The sequence below is a fragment of the Geotrypetes seraphini genome, chromosome 2, assembly GCF_902459505.1.
Source record: "Geotrypetes seraphini chromosome 2, aGeoSer1.1, whole genome shotgun sequence".
In the NCBI taxonomy this organism is placed as follows: Eukaryota; Metazoa; Chordata; class Amphibia; order Gymnophiona; family Dermophiidae; genus Geotrypetes; species Geotrypetes seraphini.
In genome coordinates this window covers 360,356,712-360,375,855 of record NC_047085.1, presented here as the reverse complement: position 1 = coordinate 360,375,855, position 19,144 = coordinate 360,356,712, and the positions used below count along the sequence as shown (strand labels likewise).

The 19,144-nt window shown below is 43.5% G+C and overlaps 1 protein-coding gene across 1 annotated transcript in view; it reads right to left on the bottom strand.

Moving 5' to 3' along the window:
• Window positions 1-19,144, bottom strand: part of SPATA48 (spermatogenesis associated 48) — a 78,543-nt gene that overhangs the window by 44,428 nt on the left and 14,971 nt on the right. The window contains exons 2-4 of the mRNA XM_033930480.1: window positions 16,873-16,973; window positions 14,642-14,718; window positions 10,019-10,157 (exon numbers count right to left, since the gene is read on the bottom strand). Of these exons, the coding sequence (XP_033786371.1) occupies window positions 10,019-10,157; window positions 14,642-14,718; window positions 16,873-16,973 (317 nt within the window). The remainder of the gene's footprint in view (window positions 1-10,018; window positions 10,158-14,641; window positions 14,719-16,872; window positions 16,974-19,144) is intronic.

Sequence of the window (19,144 nt, the reverse complement as noted above, 5' to 3'; positions counted from 1 at the left end):
ATTGTCTCGGAGGTCTGTATACTACACCAAGATACAGGCATTTGTCCTTCCCCCTAGCCAAATTCACCCAGATGGATTCCCCGGTGTACTTGACATCTCCAATTTTGGTAACTTTGATGTCCTCTTTAGTGTATAGTACTACCCCTCCTCCCATTTTGCCCTCTCTGTCCCGCCGAAGTAAATTGTATCCCGGTATAGCCATATCCCACCCATGGGAGTCCGTGAACCAAGTCTCGGATATCGCCACCACATCTAGGTCGGCGTTCCTCATTTCCGTCTCTAATTCCAGAATCTTATTGCCCAAACTGTGGGCATTAACGTACATAGCCCTCCATACCTTATGTTTGCTATGTCTCTGTGTAGATATTCCTGCTTGAGCTAACTGGACTCCTATAATACTGTTTGCAATGTGTGTACTTACCTCTGACTCAGAAATGCAGTGTGTACTTACCTTTAATACAGCCACCATCATCTACAGAAAAAAACATAAATCCCTTAATAAATAATTTAATATGAAGTACCTTGGGTGTTTGAGGTTTAGTGAAAAAATCCATTTAATACAGTTTTGTTCTCATTATTTGGTGTAAATAAACAATGTTACAGTAATCCAAATGGCTTAGAACCAAAGACTGTACCAACAATTTAAATGCTGAAGAGTCAAAATAAGCTCTAAGTGTGCATAATTTCCAAAGAATATAAAAGCCTTTATGGACTACAATAGCAACTTGATTACGCAAGGTTAGATTTTGGTCATGAGTAATACCCAAAATCTTAACAGTAGAATGAATTGGATATTGTACAGTTTTTAGTGTAAAAGAAGTCTCCAAATTGTTCTGAGTAGAAGTAGCAAGAAAAAATTTTGTTTTTTCAGAATTGAGCTTTAATCTGAATTCTGTCATCCATCCTTCAATTGAATCAAAAACTTCCTCAATAATATGCGTAATATTAGCAACTAAGGAAGGACAAGGTATTATAATGGTAATATCATCTACATAACTGAATAAATTTATGCCTAAATTATTTAGTTTAGAACCCAGTGAAGAAAGGTAAACATTGAACAGCAGCGGGGAAAGTGGTGAGCCTTGAGAGATCCCGCAAGGATTCTGCCACTCTTGAGAACAAACATTATCCATTCTAACTTGATAAGTACAAGAAGATAAAAACAAACCCCTCAAACATTTTTTCGAATCCCAAGTAAATCTAAGAATTCTAGCAATTTGGCTATTTTTCTCAATGGAAGAGAGTAAACAGTGGAGTGCCAAAGGGGTCTGTACTGGGATCGGTGCTATTTAACATATTTATAAATGATCTGGAAATTGGAACAATGAGTGAGGTGATTAAATTTACAGATGACACTAAACAGTTCAAAGTTGTTAAAACGCATGCAGATTGTGAAAACTTGCAGGCAGACCTTAGGAAATTGGAAGACTGGGTGTCCAAGTGGCAAATGAAATTTAATGTGGACAAATGCAAAGTGATGCACATTGGGAAGAATAACCCAAATCACAGTTACTGGATGCTAGGGTCCATCTTGGGGGTTAGCGCCCAAGAAAAGGATCTGGGTGTCATCGTAAACAATACGATGAAACTTTCTGCCCAATGTGTAGCGGGGGCTAAAAATGCAAACAAGATGCTAAGAATTATTAAAAAGGGATAGTTAACAAGACTAAGAATGTTATAATGCCCTTGTATCACTCCATGGTGCAACCTCATCTGGAGTATTGTGTTCAATTCTGGTCTCCTTATCTCAAGAAAGAAATAGTGGCACTAGAAAAGGTTCAAAGAAGAGCGACCAAGATGATAAAGGGGATGGAACTCCTCTTGTATGAGGAAAGACTAAAAAGGTTAGGACTCTTCATCTTGGAAAAGAGATGGTTGAGGGGGGATGTGATTGAAGCCTATTAAATCCTGAGTGGAGTAGAACGGGTACAAGTGGATCAATTTTTCACTCCCTCATAAATTACAAAGACTAGGGGGACACTCGATGAAGTTACAGGGAAATACTTTTAAAACCAATACGAGAAAATTTTTTTCACTCAGAGAATAGTTAAGCTCCGGAACGCATTGCCAGAGGTTGTGGTACGAGCGGATAGTGTAGCTGGAGGAAAAGTCCATAGTCTGTTATTGAGAAAGACATGGGGGAAGCCACTGCTCGCCCTGGATCGGTAGCATGGAATATTGCTACTCCTGGGGTTTTGGCCATCTACTAGTGACTAGATTGGCCAACATGAGAACAGGCTACTGGGCTTGATGGACCATTGGTATGACCCAGTAAGGCTATTCATAAGTTCTTATGATGCACTGGAGACAAAACAATCAGAAAGACATCTAAAAGTCAGTTTCAACAATGCCCACTTGGACATTTTGACTAAGATAGCATAAACTAGCACTTGGATATCTTTTGGACATCTATCTTTTTTTTGAAAATTAGCCCCACAGTATCCGACAGTTAATAGAGTTTGTGTTGCTGTCACTAATATGATACCAGAATTTGAATAGAAAATAATCTTGTTTGTATATCGAATAGTGAAAAATTCTACTTCTGTTTTGTACTTTTTGTCAGGAGAGTTTTATTGGTTAGTCTAGGAATGTTCCATGTGAATGGATAATTATACTCTGTTGAAATGATAAAAGCAATTACACATTCACCAGTGAACACAATTAGCCTACCCATGTATGTTAAAAAATATATAAACTAAAGGAAAGTCATACAGTTATCTGGATAGTGGCAATATATATTCAGCTTTTATCCAGGTTATTTATTTATTTAAATTTAGGCCTGCTTAAAAACACTATCCCAATATTCCACACCAGTGGCATCACTATCTATTAATGGTTCTAAATAGCACAGTTACTTACCGTAACAGGTGTTATCCAGGGACAGCAGGCAGATATTCTTGACTGATGGGTGACGGCACCGACGGAGCCCCGGTACGGACAATTTTAGAGTGATTGCACTCTAAGAACTTGGAAAGTTCTAGTAGGCCGCACCGCATACGCGCGAGTGCCTTCCCGCCTGACGGAGGCGCGCGGTCCCCAGTTAAGATAAGCCAGCTAAGAAGCCAACCCGGGGAGGAGGGTGGGACGCAAGAATATCTGCCTGCTGTCCCTGGATAACACCTGTTACGGTAAGTAACTGTGCTTTATCCCAGGACAAGCAGGCAGCATATTCTTGACTGATGGGTGATCTCCAAGCTAACAAAAAGAGGGATGGAGGGAAAGTTGGCCATTAGGAAAATAAATGTTGCAAAACAGACAGGCCGAAGTGTCCATCCCGTCTGGAGAAAGCATCCAGACAATAATGAGATGTGAAAGTATGAACTGAGGACCAAGTAGCAGCCTTGCAGATTTCCTCAATAGGAGTGGAACGGAGGAAAGCTACAGATGCAGCCATAGCTCGAACTCTATGGGCCATGACAGAACCTTCCAGTGTCAGTCCGGACTGAGCATAACAAAAAGAAATGCACGCTGCAAGCCAATTTGACAACGTACGTTTAGAAACGGGACGTCCCAATTTATTCGGATCAAAGGACAGAAAGAGTTGGGGAGTTGATCTGTGGGGTTTAGTACGCTCTAAATAGTAAGCTAAAGCCCGCTTACAGTCCAAAGTATGTAAAGCCTGTTCTCCAGGAAGAGAATGAGGTTTCAGAAAGAATACAGGCAGGACAATCGACTGGTTGAGAACCACCTTGTCATGATAAAAGACTGTAAAAGGTGGATCAGCAATTAGTGCATGCAACTCACTGACCCTCCTGGCAGAGGTGATAGCAATAAGGAAGACCACTTTCCAAGTGAGAAACTTGAAAGGAGCTGTAGCCAAAGGTTCAAACGGAGGCTTCATTAAGGCAGAAAGAACCACATTGAGATCCCAGACTACAGGAGGGGGCTTAAGAGGTGGTTTCACATTGAAAAGACCCCGCATGAATCTGGAAACCAAAGGATGAGCTGAGAGAAGTTTCCCATGAACTGGCTCATGAAAAGCAGCAATAGCACTGAGGTGGACTCTGATGGAAGTAGACTTGAGACCAGAGTCAGATAAAGAAAGAAGATAATCTAACAAGGTCTCCACTGCAAGCGAAGTGGGATCATGATGATGAAGAAGACACCAGGAAGAGAACCGGGTCCACTTCTGTTGGTAGCATTGAAGAGTGGCCGGTTTCCTGGAAGCATCCAGAATAGAACGAACGGGCTGAGATAGAAGAGAATAAGCTGAAGTCAGCCCGAGAGATACCAAGCTTTCAGGTGCAGAGACTGGAGGTTGGGATGCAGAAGAGTCTGCTGATGCTGGGTAAGCAGAGAAGGAAACAGTGGAAGAAGAATGGGCTCCCTGGAACTGAGTTGAAGTAGAAGGGAGAACCAATGTTGTCTGGGCCACCGTGGAGCGATGAGAATCATGGTGGCTTGTTCCCTCTTGAGCTTGAACAAGGTTCGTAACATGAGAGGCAGAGGAGGGAAAGCATACAGGAACAGATTGGACCAATCTAGGAGAAATGCATCCGCTGCCAGACGGTGAGGAGAGTAGAGTGTGGAGCAGAAGAGGGGCAGCTGATGATTGTGAGGAGCTGCAAAGAGGTCTATCTGACTGAGGAGTGCCCCATTGAACGAAAATGGACTGGAGAGTCAAAGGATCGAGAGTCCATTCGTGGGGCTGGAAAATTCTGCTGAGATTGTCCGCTAAGGAATTCTGCTCTCCCTGAATGTAGATAGCCTTCAGGAATAATTGGTGAGTTGTCGCCCAAGACCAAATCTTTTGGGCCTCCTGACACAAGAGGCGAGAGCCTGTCCCACCCTGTTTGTTGATGTAGTACATTGCAATTTGATTGTCTGTGCAAAGTAGCAGAACCTGAGGAAAGAGAAGATGTTGAAAAGCCTTGAGGCGTAAAACATCGCCCGGAGTTCCAGGAAATTGATGTGATGCTTCTTTTCCTGAGCCGTCCAAAGGCCCTGAGTTTGAAACTCGTTCAAGTGAGCCCCCCAGGCATAAGGGGAGGCGTCAGTGGTGATGACTAGTTGATGAGGAGGTAGATGGAACAGAAGACCTCTGGAGAGATTGTAAGATATCAACCACCATTGTAGAGATTGACGAAGAGATGATGTCACAAATATATGTCGTGAGCAAGGATCCGTCGCTTGGGACCACTGGGTAGCTAGAGTCCATTGAGGAGTGCGCAGATGAAGATGGGCGAAGGGTGTGACATGAACTGTCGAGGCCATGTGACCCAAGAGTATCATCATTTGCTTGGCAGAGATGGAGCGTTGTGGAAGCACCTGCTGACATAGAGATTGAAGAGTCTGAAGATGGTTGGACGGCAGGAACGCTCTCATGAGGACTGTGTCCAGGACAGCTCCTATGAATTGAAGTCTCTGAGTAGGGATGAGATGTGATTTGGGTAGATTGATCTCGAACCCCAGAAGTTGTAGAAAAAGGATGGTCTGGTTGGTGGCAAGGAGCACTGCCTGAGAGGAAGTGGCTTTGATTAACCAGTCGTCCAGGTAAGGAAAGACCTGAAGATGATGAGAGCGTAGAAAAGCAGCCACACAATTAGGCATTTGGTGAACACTCTGGGAGAGGAGACAAGACCGAAGGGTAACAGCTTGTACTGGTAATGACAGTGATTGATCATGAAGCGGAGGCACTGTCTGGAGGCCAGATTGACCGGTATGTGAGTGTATGCCTCTTTGAGATCGAGGGAGCATAGCCAGTCTCCTTGATTGAGAAGAGGGTAAAGAGTGGCCAGAGAAAGCATTCTGAATTTTTCTTTGACCAAGCATTTGTTGAGATCGCGAAGATCTAAAATGGGTCTGAGATCTCCTGTTTTTTTGGGGACCAGAAAGTAACGGGAGTAGAATCCCTGCCCCTTCTGATCTAGAGGAACTTCCTCTATGGCGTTCAGAAGAAGGAGGGATTGAACTTCTTGTAGAAGAAGGGAGGACTGAGGAGTGTTCAAAGCAGACTCTCTTGGCAGACTTTGAGCAGGAAGAGTCTGAAAGTTGAGAGAATAGCCATGGCGGATGATGTTGAGGACCCACTGGTCCGAGGTGATGATCTCCCAACGGCTGATGTACAAAGAAAGACGTCCTCCTATGGGTTGAGGCAGATGGGCGGATGGTAGAACACTGGCTATGCCCTGGAGAATTAAGTCAAAAGGGTTGCGTGGACTTCTGCTGTGGAGGAGGTTTCACTTGTTGCTGCTATTGCATCCGAGGGGGTTGACGCTGTTGCTGACGCTGACGCCTAGGCTGCTGAGGAGCCTGTGGTAAAGGTCTAGCCATATAATGGCGTTGATAGGCTGATTGTTGCCGAAAAGGCCGGACAGGTGGAGTTTTCTTTTTGGTTTTGAGAAGAGTGTCCCAGCGAGTCTCATGTGCTGATAATTTTTGTGTGGTGGAGTCCATAGAGTCACCAAAAAGTTCATCCCCTAGGCATGGGGCATTAGCCAGGCGATCTTGAGGGTTGACATCAAGTTCTGACACTCTCAGCCAAGCCAGACGACGCATGGCAACAGACATGGCCGTGGCTCTGGAGGTAAGTTCAAATGTGTCATATATAGAACGTACCATGAACTTCCGAAGCTGGAGAAGGGAGGAAGAACAATGACGAAAAGCAGATTTCTTGCGGTCAGGTAGGTATTTCTCAAAAGAAGCTAGATTCTGTATGAGGTGCTTCAAATAAAAAGAGAAACGAAAGGCATAATTACCAGATCGGTTAGCCAACATAGCATTTTGGTATAATTTCTTACCAAATTTGTCCATGGCCTTCCCTTCTCTGCCAGGAGGGACCGAGGCATACACACTAGCTCCCGCAGACTTTTTGAGAGTAGATTCCACTAATAAAGACTCATGCGGGAGCTGGGGTTTATCAAATCCAGGTATGGGGATGACTTTGTATAAGGAGTCTAATTTACGAGGAGCCCCTGGAATAGTCAAGGGAGTTTCTAGATTTTTATAGAAAGTCTCCCTTAAAATATCATGGAGGGGCAACTTCAGAAATTCCCTTGGAGGCTGGTCGAAGTCCAATGCATCAAGGAACGCTTTAGACTTTTTGGACTCAGCCTCCAAGGGAATGGAAAGTCACACATCTCCTTCAGAAAAGTCATGAAAGAGGCATTGTCAGGTTTAGAGGATGGATCTTGAACAGAAGGATCCTCCTCACCAAATGAACATTCACCCTCAGAGAGAAGTGGCTCTTCGGAGTCACCCCACAGATCAGGGTCCCTGATTTGAAAACTTCGATCCCGGGAATCCGGCGTCGAGGGTTCAAGGTGTCGGGATTTACGTACCGACTTACCTGACCTCAAAGAAGCGGTACCGGGAGAAGTGAGAGGCTGTAACGGTGCCGAAGTTTGGACAGCCTGATGAAGAGCTCTCGGTTCCGGTGCCAGTACTGGCATGGAAGCCGAGGAAGCCGAATGGACCGGTACCGATAAAGTGGAAGCGGACAATAGGGGCTGCCCCACTGTCGGTACCGGTGGCTCAGACCGGACCGGGACTGGAAGGTTCAGTGCCAAGAGAGCAGGGAGGAGCTGCTGCAACTGCTCCTTAAGCTGCACCTGGAGGACGGCTGCAATCCGCTCGTCCAGTGAAGGCACTGGTACCGCTTTCTTTTACTGCGGTACCTGTGGTGCCGCTCGACGCCCAGATGAGGAGGCCGATGATGATGCACTCACCTCTATGGGGGCGGAGCGTTTGCGCGGCCGCTTCGTGGTCAGCAGGACTGGACTCGCTGCCACACCGACCGGAGGGCGCTTGAGCAGGGAAGGCTTCTTAGTCGGCTTACCTGACTGGTGCGACGCTGGTGCGGCGTCGAAGAAGTGGGTGCCGATTGCGAAGGAGCCGGTGTCGATGTCAGCCATGTCGGCACCGAAAAGTAATTTCTGTTGAATTTGACGGTTTTTCAACGTTCTCTTTTTCAATGTGGCACAACGGGTGCAGGTGGAAGCCCTATGATCCGGATCCAAGCACTGTAAACACCAGTTGTGCGGGTCGGTCAAAGAAATGGGCCTTGCACACCGTTGGCACTTTTTGAACCCTGGCTGAGGGGGCATGAAAGTAAAGATGGCCTCTGCCAAATCGAAAGCCGAGGCTTCGATGATGGCAACAGGCCCCGCCGAGGCAAACCCGAAAATTGAAAATAAAGTTTATGTTTTTTTTTTTTGAAAAAAGTACTAGAAACAAAAAGAAAAGGAGGAAGAAACTCTTCTGAGACAAAAATCGTGCGAGCGGGAAGGCGAAAAAAGGGTTTTCAACGGCCATTGAAAAGAACGCGTTTTCTTAGCTCTGCGGAAACTAAGAAACTGGGGACCGCGCGCCTCCGTCGGGCAGGAAGGCACTCGCGCTTGCGCGGTGCGGCCTACTAGAACTTTCCAAGTTCTTAGAGTGCAATCACTCTAAAATTGTCCATACCGAGGCTCCGTCGGTGCCATCACCCATCAGTCAAGAATATGCTGCCTGCTTGTCCTGGGATAAATAAGGATTACATTAAATAGTGACACTGGTATTTAACTTAAACCAGTGACAACACCAACTCATCCGTAGCTCGAACTGCAAGACTGGAACTGCAAGAACTAAGGGCACCACAACCCCTTCTGCCAGCCCTATGCAGACTTATTTTAGCCTCTCATTCTCAACATGGGCAGTGGTACACAGCTTTAGAAGACCTGCTTCTGCTACCTGAAAAGATGTAGATTATTAAAGCAGAACCATTCAATAATTCTATCTTCCACTGACTTGGAATTCTTCATGCCACTATTTATTGATTGCACATGCTGCATCTGGAACTGTTCAAAGGCAGTTCCTTTATTAAAAGGGAACAGTAGATGAATGCTTAGGCTATATTCCAATCTTCCTTAATTAATAAGGGCCCTAATTCTTTTCATGTACGGTAATATTTTTAGCAGTGTAATAGAAAAGGTGGCTCTCACTGTCAAATTCTTCCAGGTAAACCTGTCTATAGAAACATTCTAATGGGCACACATCTAAAGGGTTCATCCCCCCTCCCCTCCCCCAAAAAAATCCTCCAATCTCTCTCTGTTGGCATTTATTTGCCCAATGTTCAGAGGATTTTTGCATCTTCAACAATATAGGTGCTGTTTTACTCTTTTCCTGGTGCCTTGGGGGTCTTCCAAACCAAGGTTAGTGTCAGTTTGCCTTTCTCAGGGGGATTCTGAATATTCATACCCCTTTGTCTCTTGATGCCTAGGAATGCTGGTGCCTTTGTGGCAGATGCCTGCCAGCAAACTGATTTCCCCATGAACACTGAATGAAAACAAATGAAAAGAAGGATTTGGAATCTGGAAAAGAATGGGTGGTTGATCCAAAAAAGAACTTTTCCAAAATTTTCGGCTATGCACATACCTAATTAAAGTCCCTTTCTACCAAATCATGGTAGAGAGTTTTACCACAAGTCAGCGAGGTACATGTTCTGTTGCTCATTCAATTCCTATAAGCGGTGGAGCATTTACCTCACCAGCTTGCAGTAAAGCTCTCTACCGCAGTTTGGTAATAGGGGGCCTAAATACATTTGGAAGACGTATTTTATCAAGCCATTTTCTATATATGGTCTGTAGAATACTTTAATCCCTGCATTTTTCAGTAGACAAACTACAGAAAGACTGAACAGTTATTGTTACTCTACAACAGAAGTGTCCAACCTCGGTCCTCAAGGACCACAACTCAGTTTGTTTTTCATGATTTCTACAATAAATATGCATGAGATCTATTTACCTGCATTGCCTCCACTGTATGTACTTAGATCTCATACAGATACATATTTATTGTGGAAACCCTGAAACCCATCTGGGTTGAGGCCCTCAAGGACCAAGGCTGGACACCCCTGCTGTATCACTACTAATCAAACTCATTTTATGTTTCAAGAGTTTGTGAGGCTCACTTGACCTTGTCAGGTTTTGAACAAGGGAGCTAAAGGTTTTATACAGAATGACATCAGATACAAAGGAGTCATACAGGCTACAGTATTTCTGTTTTCAAGAACCAGTCTCATATAAAATAATTTACTGACTTGCCATATTGCAGGCTCCATCACATATCTCTTCCATGTTAAATGGCGAGAAACAGGATCTGCCATTTGTTCTAGTGTAGAGTCTGGTGGTAGCATCTTCGGTGGCAGCTTAGTATCCCAGGAAACTTCTTCATAATTGCTGCAACATTAAAACTAATAGTGAGTCACCCAGAAACCTGTAACACAATACAATCAGAATGTTTCTCAAAGAATAGACCAATTTGAAAATTAAACTGTGCATCAGGAAATAGTCAACTACTGCTCCATATTAACATATAATCATTAGATAAATCATATAATCATGAATTAGAAGATAAAAAAATTCTTAGAGAAAAACTTATTTGTGATGTACCATAATAAATTGACTATAAGAACCACCCAACACATCTGTGTTTCCACATATCTCCATGTTTTAATCAAATAGGGAAAATAAAGCATTTCAAATTATAGATGCTACTTTCTATAAAAACAATGGTCAATAAGGGACTTCCTTAGACTCCTCCCTAGGGAAGTCCTTGATTGGCTGAGGTGCCCCAGGCCCCTCCCAAGGGAGAAGCCTGAGGCGCCTCAGCCAATCATGGCCTTAGGTCCCTCCCCGTGCATCACATAATACACTGGGGCGTGGCTTAAGGCTTGTATTGAGTCGTGGCTGACAGAGCAGCAGGAGCACTTTGCACTTTCTCCTGCTCCCGAAGATCACAGGAGACCTAAGTAGCAGGAGGGACTGGGCACCCCTCCTGCTCCCAACGTTTTTAAAGGAATGGGGAGGGGGTGGTCCGGCCGGGAACCGGGAGGGGGCATCCCTTGGGTGGCAGGAGGGCATCGGCATCCCTCCTGCCATTTGTTTTTGGGGGTGGGGGAAATAGTGGAGATGGCAGGAGGGAGTGGGAACCCTCCTGCCATAATTTTAAAAGCGGGGCACACATTATTTTTTTGGTTTGGGAAGGGAGGGGGAAGGGGCACTTGTTGAAAGAGGCAGATGTCCTGACAGCAGTGACAAGAGGCTGTTTCTCCTGTCATTACTGTCAGGACTCTCCCCTGACTCAATCCAATCCATGCAGTCGGTTGGGGGCATGCCTTCGATCACCTCCATTTGCATGAAAATGGTTGGTGAATCGGTTGGCCTGCCTCCAATCACTCAAGGATCAGACACGGATTGGGAGGTTAGTGAATCTAAGCCTAAATCTTGTCAGTCAATTATGTAATACTTACCCCCTCTTTTATGAAACTGCAATAGCGGTTTCTTGCGTGGGTAGCCAAGCTGAAAGGCCTGCGCTGCTCCCGAATCTCAATGAGTTCCTAAGAGGGTCAAGAGCAGTGCAGGCCATTCAGCACGGCTCCCTGTGTTAGAAACTGCTATTGAAGTTTCGTAGAAGAGGGGGTTAGTAAATGATCCTTTTTTTTTTTTTTTAGAATTGTATCTTTATTTTAACATTGTAAACCGACCAGATACTTGTTGATGGCCGGTATATCAAATCTATCTATATATATAAAATCGGAGGTATGTATGTGTGTATGTGCCGCGATCACGCAAAAACGGCTTGACCGATTTGAACGAAACTTGGTATGCAGATCCCTCACTACCTGGGATGATATGTTCTGGGGGTCTCGCGGCCCACCTGCACACGTGGGCGGAGCTACAAACATAAAATCAGATTTCACCCATTCAAGTCAATGGAAAAAATGTAAAAAGCTGTGGGACCGATTTGAACGAACTTGGTATGCAGATCCCTCACTACCTGGGGTGATATGTTCTGGGGGTCTCGCGGCCCACCTGCACACGTGGGCGGAGCTACAAACAGAAAATCAGAATTCACCCATTCAAGTCAATGGAAAAAATGTAAAAAGCTGTGGGACCGATTTTGAACGAAACTTGATATGCAGATCCCTCACTACCTGGGGTGATATGTTCTGGGGGTCTCGCGGCCCACCTGCACACATGGGCAGAGCTACAAACATAAAATCTTATTTCACCCATTCATGTCAATGGAAAAAATGTAAAAAGCTGTGGGATCTCCAGTTATTTTACTTAGCAACCTTGACCCACCAAAACTTTGCAATGGCACAAGGCTTTGTGTAAAGAGGTTACTGTCCAATGTAATTGAAGCGACTATCTTAACCGGAAAGGGACAAGGTGAAACCGTATTTATCCCGCGGATACCACTTATTCCAACAGATCTTCCTTTTCAGTTTAAGAGATTGCAAATTCCAGTGAGACTTGCATTCTCTATCACAATCAACAAATCACAAGGACAGACTATTACATACTGTGGAGTGGATTTAAGATCCCCCTGTTTTTCCCATGGACAACTCTATGTTGCTTGCTCAAGGGTGGGTTCACCCAAGAATGTATATGTTCTTGCTCCTGGAGGTGAAACTAAAAATGTTGTTTATAATCAAGTTTTGTGTTAGTAATATTTCACATTATTATTTGAATATTGTACTTTTTATAAAGCTGTAAAAAAAATAATTTATTTCACCACTATAAAGTATCTTTTTTTGAATCCATTTACAGTGTTATTGCTATAATTAAATACCCGTGCAACGCCGGGGCATCAGCTAGTATAGAATAAATTTAGAAATACTTCAGTGGAATGTAATAATAATAATAATTTATTCTTATATACAGCCAGACCACAAATGGTTCTAGGCGGTTCACAGCAGATAAGGCTGAACATCCAGCGAATATACAGTTCATAAATAAACATAAATTTCTAGAATGTACATAATACATGTTATATTTAAAAAGCATTGGGAAGCTTGGGTTACAAATTTGTCAAATAGTTATGTCTAAAAAAATAATAGGCTATATGTGGTCTATAAATATTAAAACAAATCAATAAATATAAATTAGAACGATGTAAGTTGATCTGTTGATTTGGTTTTTGTCCTGTTCAGAATTTTCTCAATAAAAAATTTCCAGGTGTCCTTTATCCGCAGCCCCGAGATTAGTGTGCCGACACACTGGCATAAATAAATGGCATTTCTATCCCAAGTTTAAGTTTTACAACTATGGCAATAAACCAAGAAAGCTACTAGATAACATAGTAAAGTCATGGCAAGGGCACTCCCCCATTCAATGTAATATAAAGATGGGAAAATAACATCTAACAGAGGGAATTGTCAAGGGACATAATTAGTAAACCATTTTGTTGTGGTATATAAAGCCGATGTATAATTTTCATCAGATATGTTTACAGATTAAGAAATCGGGTCTTCCCATATTACTCTCGGAAGTAGTGCAAAGCCTTAACAATCCCTTACAACTTAAAGAACTTAATATTGCCATTAAAAAAATTACAACTATGCTCTGCCCCTGGTATGGATGGGTGGCCTGATTTGGTGCTGTTGTACAAGGGAAGTTTCTGAGATTTGCTAATGAAGTATGGCATTACAATTAGTACTATTATTATGGGGTGGGGATCTGGGGTGGAGCTTGAGCATCCCTAATCATTTTGAAAAGTTGGCTCCTTATGGATGACCTTAATACCTTCCCAGAAGAGTGGCAGAGGCAAAGTGGTAGCAAAATTCAAAAATATGTGGGATAATCACAGAGGATATATATCAACTCGACTCTAAAAAGATTAAAATCATTTCATGAAATACTGCAACTATTGAATTTAATATAAGGAGGAAAAAAGCCTCAGAACCCCGTCTTCAGACAGATGAAATCTTGCTGAAAGTCTGGAAAGGGTAAGTACCTCACTGGCTTATAAAGAATCCTCCTTAAACAGCGTTGATAAATGCTGGTGGACAGGTTTTATAATGTGAATCTGAATGTGCATCTACCCAAAGTGCACAAATCACTGCTGGGCAACCTGGACAGACCATTTTGTTCTGTAACTGTCATCATTTGCTATTTTATGTTTTAACTAACACACAGTAGATCAATCTTTTTGAAAGTATCCAGTCCTATGACATTTGAAATCTTGGGAGTGGTCGCTTTGTGGGAAACCAACTCTAACTGAAGGATTACAACCCTGATGAAACCCGAGCAATGTGAAACATGTCGGTGACAGGATCCCTTAAAATGGACCACCTAAGCTAAGCTAAGTATTAGCTTTATATTTATAAAAAGTGTTATCTATGCACTGATGCACTTTTTGAAAATCATCAATATAAAAAATTTAAAAAATAGTTGGATTGACCCGGTGAGGAATTAATATATAAATCCAACCACTATGATATGCATTTGAGTGGCTGGTGGCATTTCTGAGGGTCTGTGAAAAGATACTATATATAAATAAGAATAGTTGGGAAAATTACAAGGAGGTCTCAACATTGACCAACCTTTCATAATTTCTGTTGATACGTATTTACCATCTAAATAGACTTTCTTGACTAAATAATTTACATCAATTGATTAAAAACTAAGGGCCACATTTATCAAGCTGCGCTAGAGTTTTTTTTACCAGTAAATGTTCTGATGCTCATAGAATTCCTATGAGTGTTGGAGCACTTACCTCGCCAGTCTGCACTAAAAACCTCTAATTCAACTTGATAAGGGGGGAAGGGGTGGAATAATATCCCCAGGGAGCTATTTTTGACCCTTCTCAGGTCTCTGAGTATGGTGAACTGATCCATAGTTCAGAAACAATTCTTGAGGCATTAAATATACCCCACCTTTGTGTTGATGATGTATACATAAATTTCCTAGCAGCTTCCTCTCTCTGGTTCACAGAATAAGTATCATCTGAATGCTAAGAGCACAAAAAATAAAATGTTAGAAACAATGCACTACTAACTATAGAGCGAATGCTTACATTAGTAAATTTTTTTAATATTTTGCGTACTTTTACAACTTCTCCCCAAAATTTCTGTGCATGATACATATTCGCTTGCTTATCACAGGCTGAGATCTTACTTAGAAATGTATCCAATTACATTGCATACTTAAAGGGTTAACCCTTCAGAAGACAACTGTTCTCTAATCCACCGACCAAATGAATCATCCCCAAAACAAACACACATCTCATCTGACAGAAGATGGTTCTTCAATACAAAGGCATAGAGCACAAGGTCAGCACCAGTAATGTTTTAGATAGAAAATCATTCCTCAAAATTAAAAAAGACCCTCGATTCCTCCCTCCCTTCCACTGATCCCCCCCCAGGGTCGTTTGATGTCCTCCGTTTGGCAGGAAGTATGCCCACTCCCTTCAGCCGCTGTTGTCCCTCTCCCCTCGACAACTCCTCATGACACCCCCCACCCCTTTAGACTTTAGATGTCCACTACCTCCTGCCTCCAGGGTCCACCATCCCCCTAACCCCTGACAGCCTCACACACCCCTGCACCTTTAAGACAAACGATGCAGGAGGGATGCACTCTCCCTCCTGCCGCTGGCGTCCCCCCGACCCTGACAACCTCTCAAACCTTTAAGATGAAGTCTGGCAGTAGGGATGCCTACTCCTTCCAGCTGATAGGCCCGCCTCTTCAAAATGGAGGGCCTTCCTCTTCTCAGTGAATCCTGGGATGCACCAGGGAGGGGCCTAAGGCTCTGATTGGCCCAGGCACCTAAGGTCTCTCTCCCCCCTCCCCCGCTTTACCGACACTTCTCTGCACAAATAGCATGCATATAATTTGCATGCTTTTATGCTGAAAATCACCCATAGAAGTCAAATCGCTCCCACTAAGGTCACTAAATCGACTCGCCAGATTTTACCAGCGACTTTTGAGGATCTGGCCCTTATGTTATTTGTACTGCTTTAGTCTGCTTCTGTTTTGAATATTTAATACAGTTTTCTAAGTAATCTGTGATATGTCATTTTTTCTGTTTATATGTTTTCTTTTCTATAAGACTAGTCTTTAAGCCCGTTACATTAACATGTCTGTCTGTCTTTCTTTCTGTCTCTCTCCCTACTCCTGTTTCTTTCTTTCTGTCTCTCTCCCTCCCGCTGTCTTTCTTTCTGTCTGTCTCTCTCCCTGGCCCCATTTGTCTGTCTGTCTTTCTGTCTCTCTCCCTGTCCCTGTGTCTTTCTTCCTTTCTTTCTCCCTCCCGCTGTCTGTCTTTCTTTCTATCTGTCTCTCTCCCTGCCCCCTATGCAGCAGCAGCATTTCCCTCCCCCACACTTCCCTGTGCAGCAGCCGCAGCAGAATTCCTCCCCCTCCATTTTCCTGTGCAGCATCATTTTCCCCCACCTCACTTCCCTGTGCAGCAGCATTTCCCTCCCCCACTTCCCTGTGCAGCAGCCGCAGCAGCATTCCCTCCCTCTCCATTTCCCTGTGCAGCAGAATTTCCCTCCCCCCACTTCCCTGTACAGCAGCCACAACAGAAGAATTCCCTCCCCCTCCATTTTCCTGTGCAGCAGCATTTCCCTCCCTCCACTCCACTTCCCTGTACTGCAGCAGCATTTCCCTCCCCCCACTTCCCTGTGCAGAAGCCGCAGCAGCATTCCCTCCCCCTCCACGTCCCTGTGCAGCAGCAACATTTCCCCCTCCCCCCTTTCCTTCCAGTGGTCTGGCCAGCTCCCTTAGTCCCTTGCCGGAGTTATTTTTAAGTTTAAAGATGCTGTGGTGGCTCCTCTCATGATCCCCGCCTGCATCAGAAGCCTTCTCTGACGCAGGTGCGGCTCGTGAGAGGAGCCGTGGTGGCGGCTTTGAACTTTAAAAAAACTTTGGGCGTGGAGTGTAAGGGAGCCGGCCAGACCGCACAACATTACCTTGGGGTCCGCGAGTGTAGAGCTGTTATAAGTGCGCCGGCCAAGGACCTACGGATCACGCAGGTACTTAGTGTTTTATTATTATAGATACCCATTTGGAACGCAAGCAAACATGTCTTACTGGCTTTAATTAGAGTCTTCCAGGATATCAGTACTTCAATCTATTTTTCCAATTAGGGAAGTACCAAAAGCATTACCTGAAATGTAGGCTCCATTTTGAAAGCAAATGTCTGAGTTAGATTAGGCTTCTGACCTCGAGATGTTAAAGCAGGAATGACTTTCACTGGGCTTGTCCAACCTGGAAATAAAAAAAACAGTTGTTCATTTTTAGCTTTAAGTATCTCTAAAACACTTTCCAAATAAAAATAAATCATCTATTATATAATACCATTACAGTTTCCATTATGGGTCAGACCAAAGGTCCATCTAACTCAGCAACCTGCTTTCAACAGTGGCAGAATCCCATAAATTTAAAACAGATTCCATGCTGCCATGGCTTTCCCTATGTCTCCCTATGTCATAGACTTTACCTCCTGTATCCTCTCCTTTTTTAAGCTGCTTTTACAACATCATCTGGCAGTGAATTTCATTGAGAGCTTAACTCTATGCTAGATGAAAATAATATTTTCTCCAATTCTTTTTAAACCTATTACCATGAAACTTTTTTGAAAGCGTAAGCAATTGATTCAGATCTACCCACTCAGTTGTATATGCCTTTCCTCCCTCCATACAGCAGGCAAGGGGAGCACCAGCACGCAGGGATTTCCTGCCTCCCCCACCGATACTATAGCAGTGCCGGCGAGAGGTCCTGCCTACCCAGTGTCACCAGAAAATCAATTATTTAGCATACAAAGTTCATTAAGTGGCTTAAAGCTGGTGTCAACAAGGTGGTCTTAGATACATTGGAGGATGGGGAAATATATGGAAAAACAAAAGACTATATTGTAGAGCTGGCCTACATCTTTCTATGATGGGTAGAATGTTACTTGATGAAAATTACAGGTAATGGGGCCCATAAATCAAAAAATATAGATTTCCAAAAAGTATCCTAAATCAGCACTTGGACGTCCTAATCGCCAGGATGTCCAAGTGCCAATAATCATGAGATTGTCAGTTCAATGCCCAAGCAAAGAAGCCAACTAGGGGAGGTGGGTGGGTTGTGAGAATATCTGCCTGCTATCCCAGGATAACACCCGCTACGGTAAGTAACTGCTTTATCCTTAGACAAGCATATTCTTACATGTGGGACTCGCTAGCTTCAATAAAAGGGATGGAGAGAGAGAGATGGGTTCCAATAAACTGAGAAAGATTCGAGTTGCACCGCAAAAAACTAGACCTAATGTCTGATATGAGAGCACAGAGGCAAGGGAAAGATCCTAATGGAAAAAACGAATAGAGGAACTCCATGTCCTACTAGAGGTAAATGGAAGATTCTGGAAAATAATAAACAACCCCCTAGAGGCAGTTGAATCTAAATATAGGCGATGGAGATGCCAAAAAGATTCAAAAACTAAATTAAAGGACTACTGACTAATGCACCTATATGGAGTAGCTGACTCAATGAACAGTTGAAACCAGTCCTATCCCTGAGTAGATACGAATGAAAAGGGAAAGGCATTTCATAATCAAAGAAAGCATGATTTTCTTGAAAAGAATTGCTTTAGAGCAGGGGTGTCAAAGTCCCTCCTCGAGGGCTGCAATCCAGTCGGGTTTTCAGGATTTCCCCAATGAATATGCATGAGATCTATTAGCATACAATGAAAGCAGTGCATGCAAATAGATCTCATGCATATTCATTGGGGAAATCCTGAAAACCCGACTGGATTGCAGCCCTCGAGGAGGGACTTTGACACCCCTGCTTTAGAGAATAGAAAATATTCTAGAAAAGCCGATACTATGGAGTATAAAACTAAAATGACATAGTGGCTTACTGTGTAGAAAAACAACCGGAAACTTGCAAAAGAGACAAAAACTCATAACAATTTTTTTAGGTACATCAGAAGCAGAAAACCTGTGAGGGAATCTGTGGGACCGTTGGATGATCAAGGAGCAAAAGTGTTGCTCATGGAGGATAAGGCCATAGCGGAAAGACTGAATGAATTCTTTGCTTCGGTCTTTACGGAAGAAGATGTAAGAGATCTACCTGAACCGGAAATGGTTTTCAAGGGTGATAATGCGGAGGAACTGAAAGAAATCACGGTGAATCTGGAAGATGTACTAAGCTAATTAGACAAGTTAAAAAGTGATAAATCGCCTGGATCAGATGCTATACATCCCAGGGTACTAAAAGAACTCAAACATGAAATTGCTGACCTGCTGTTAGTGATCTGTAACCTGTCGCTAAAATCATCTGTAGTACCTGAAGATTGAAGAGGTGGCCAATGTTAAGCCAATTTTTAAAAAGGGCTCCAGGGGAGATCCGGGAAATTACAGACTGGTAAGCCTCACTTCAGTGCCGGGCAAAATGGT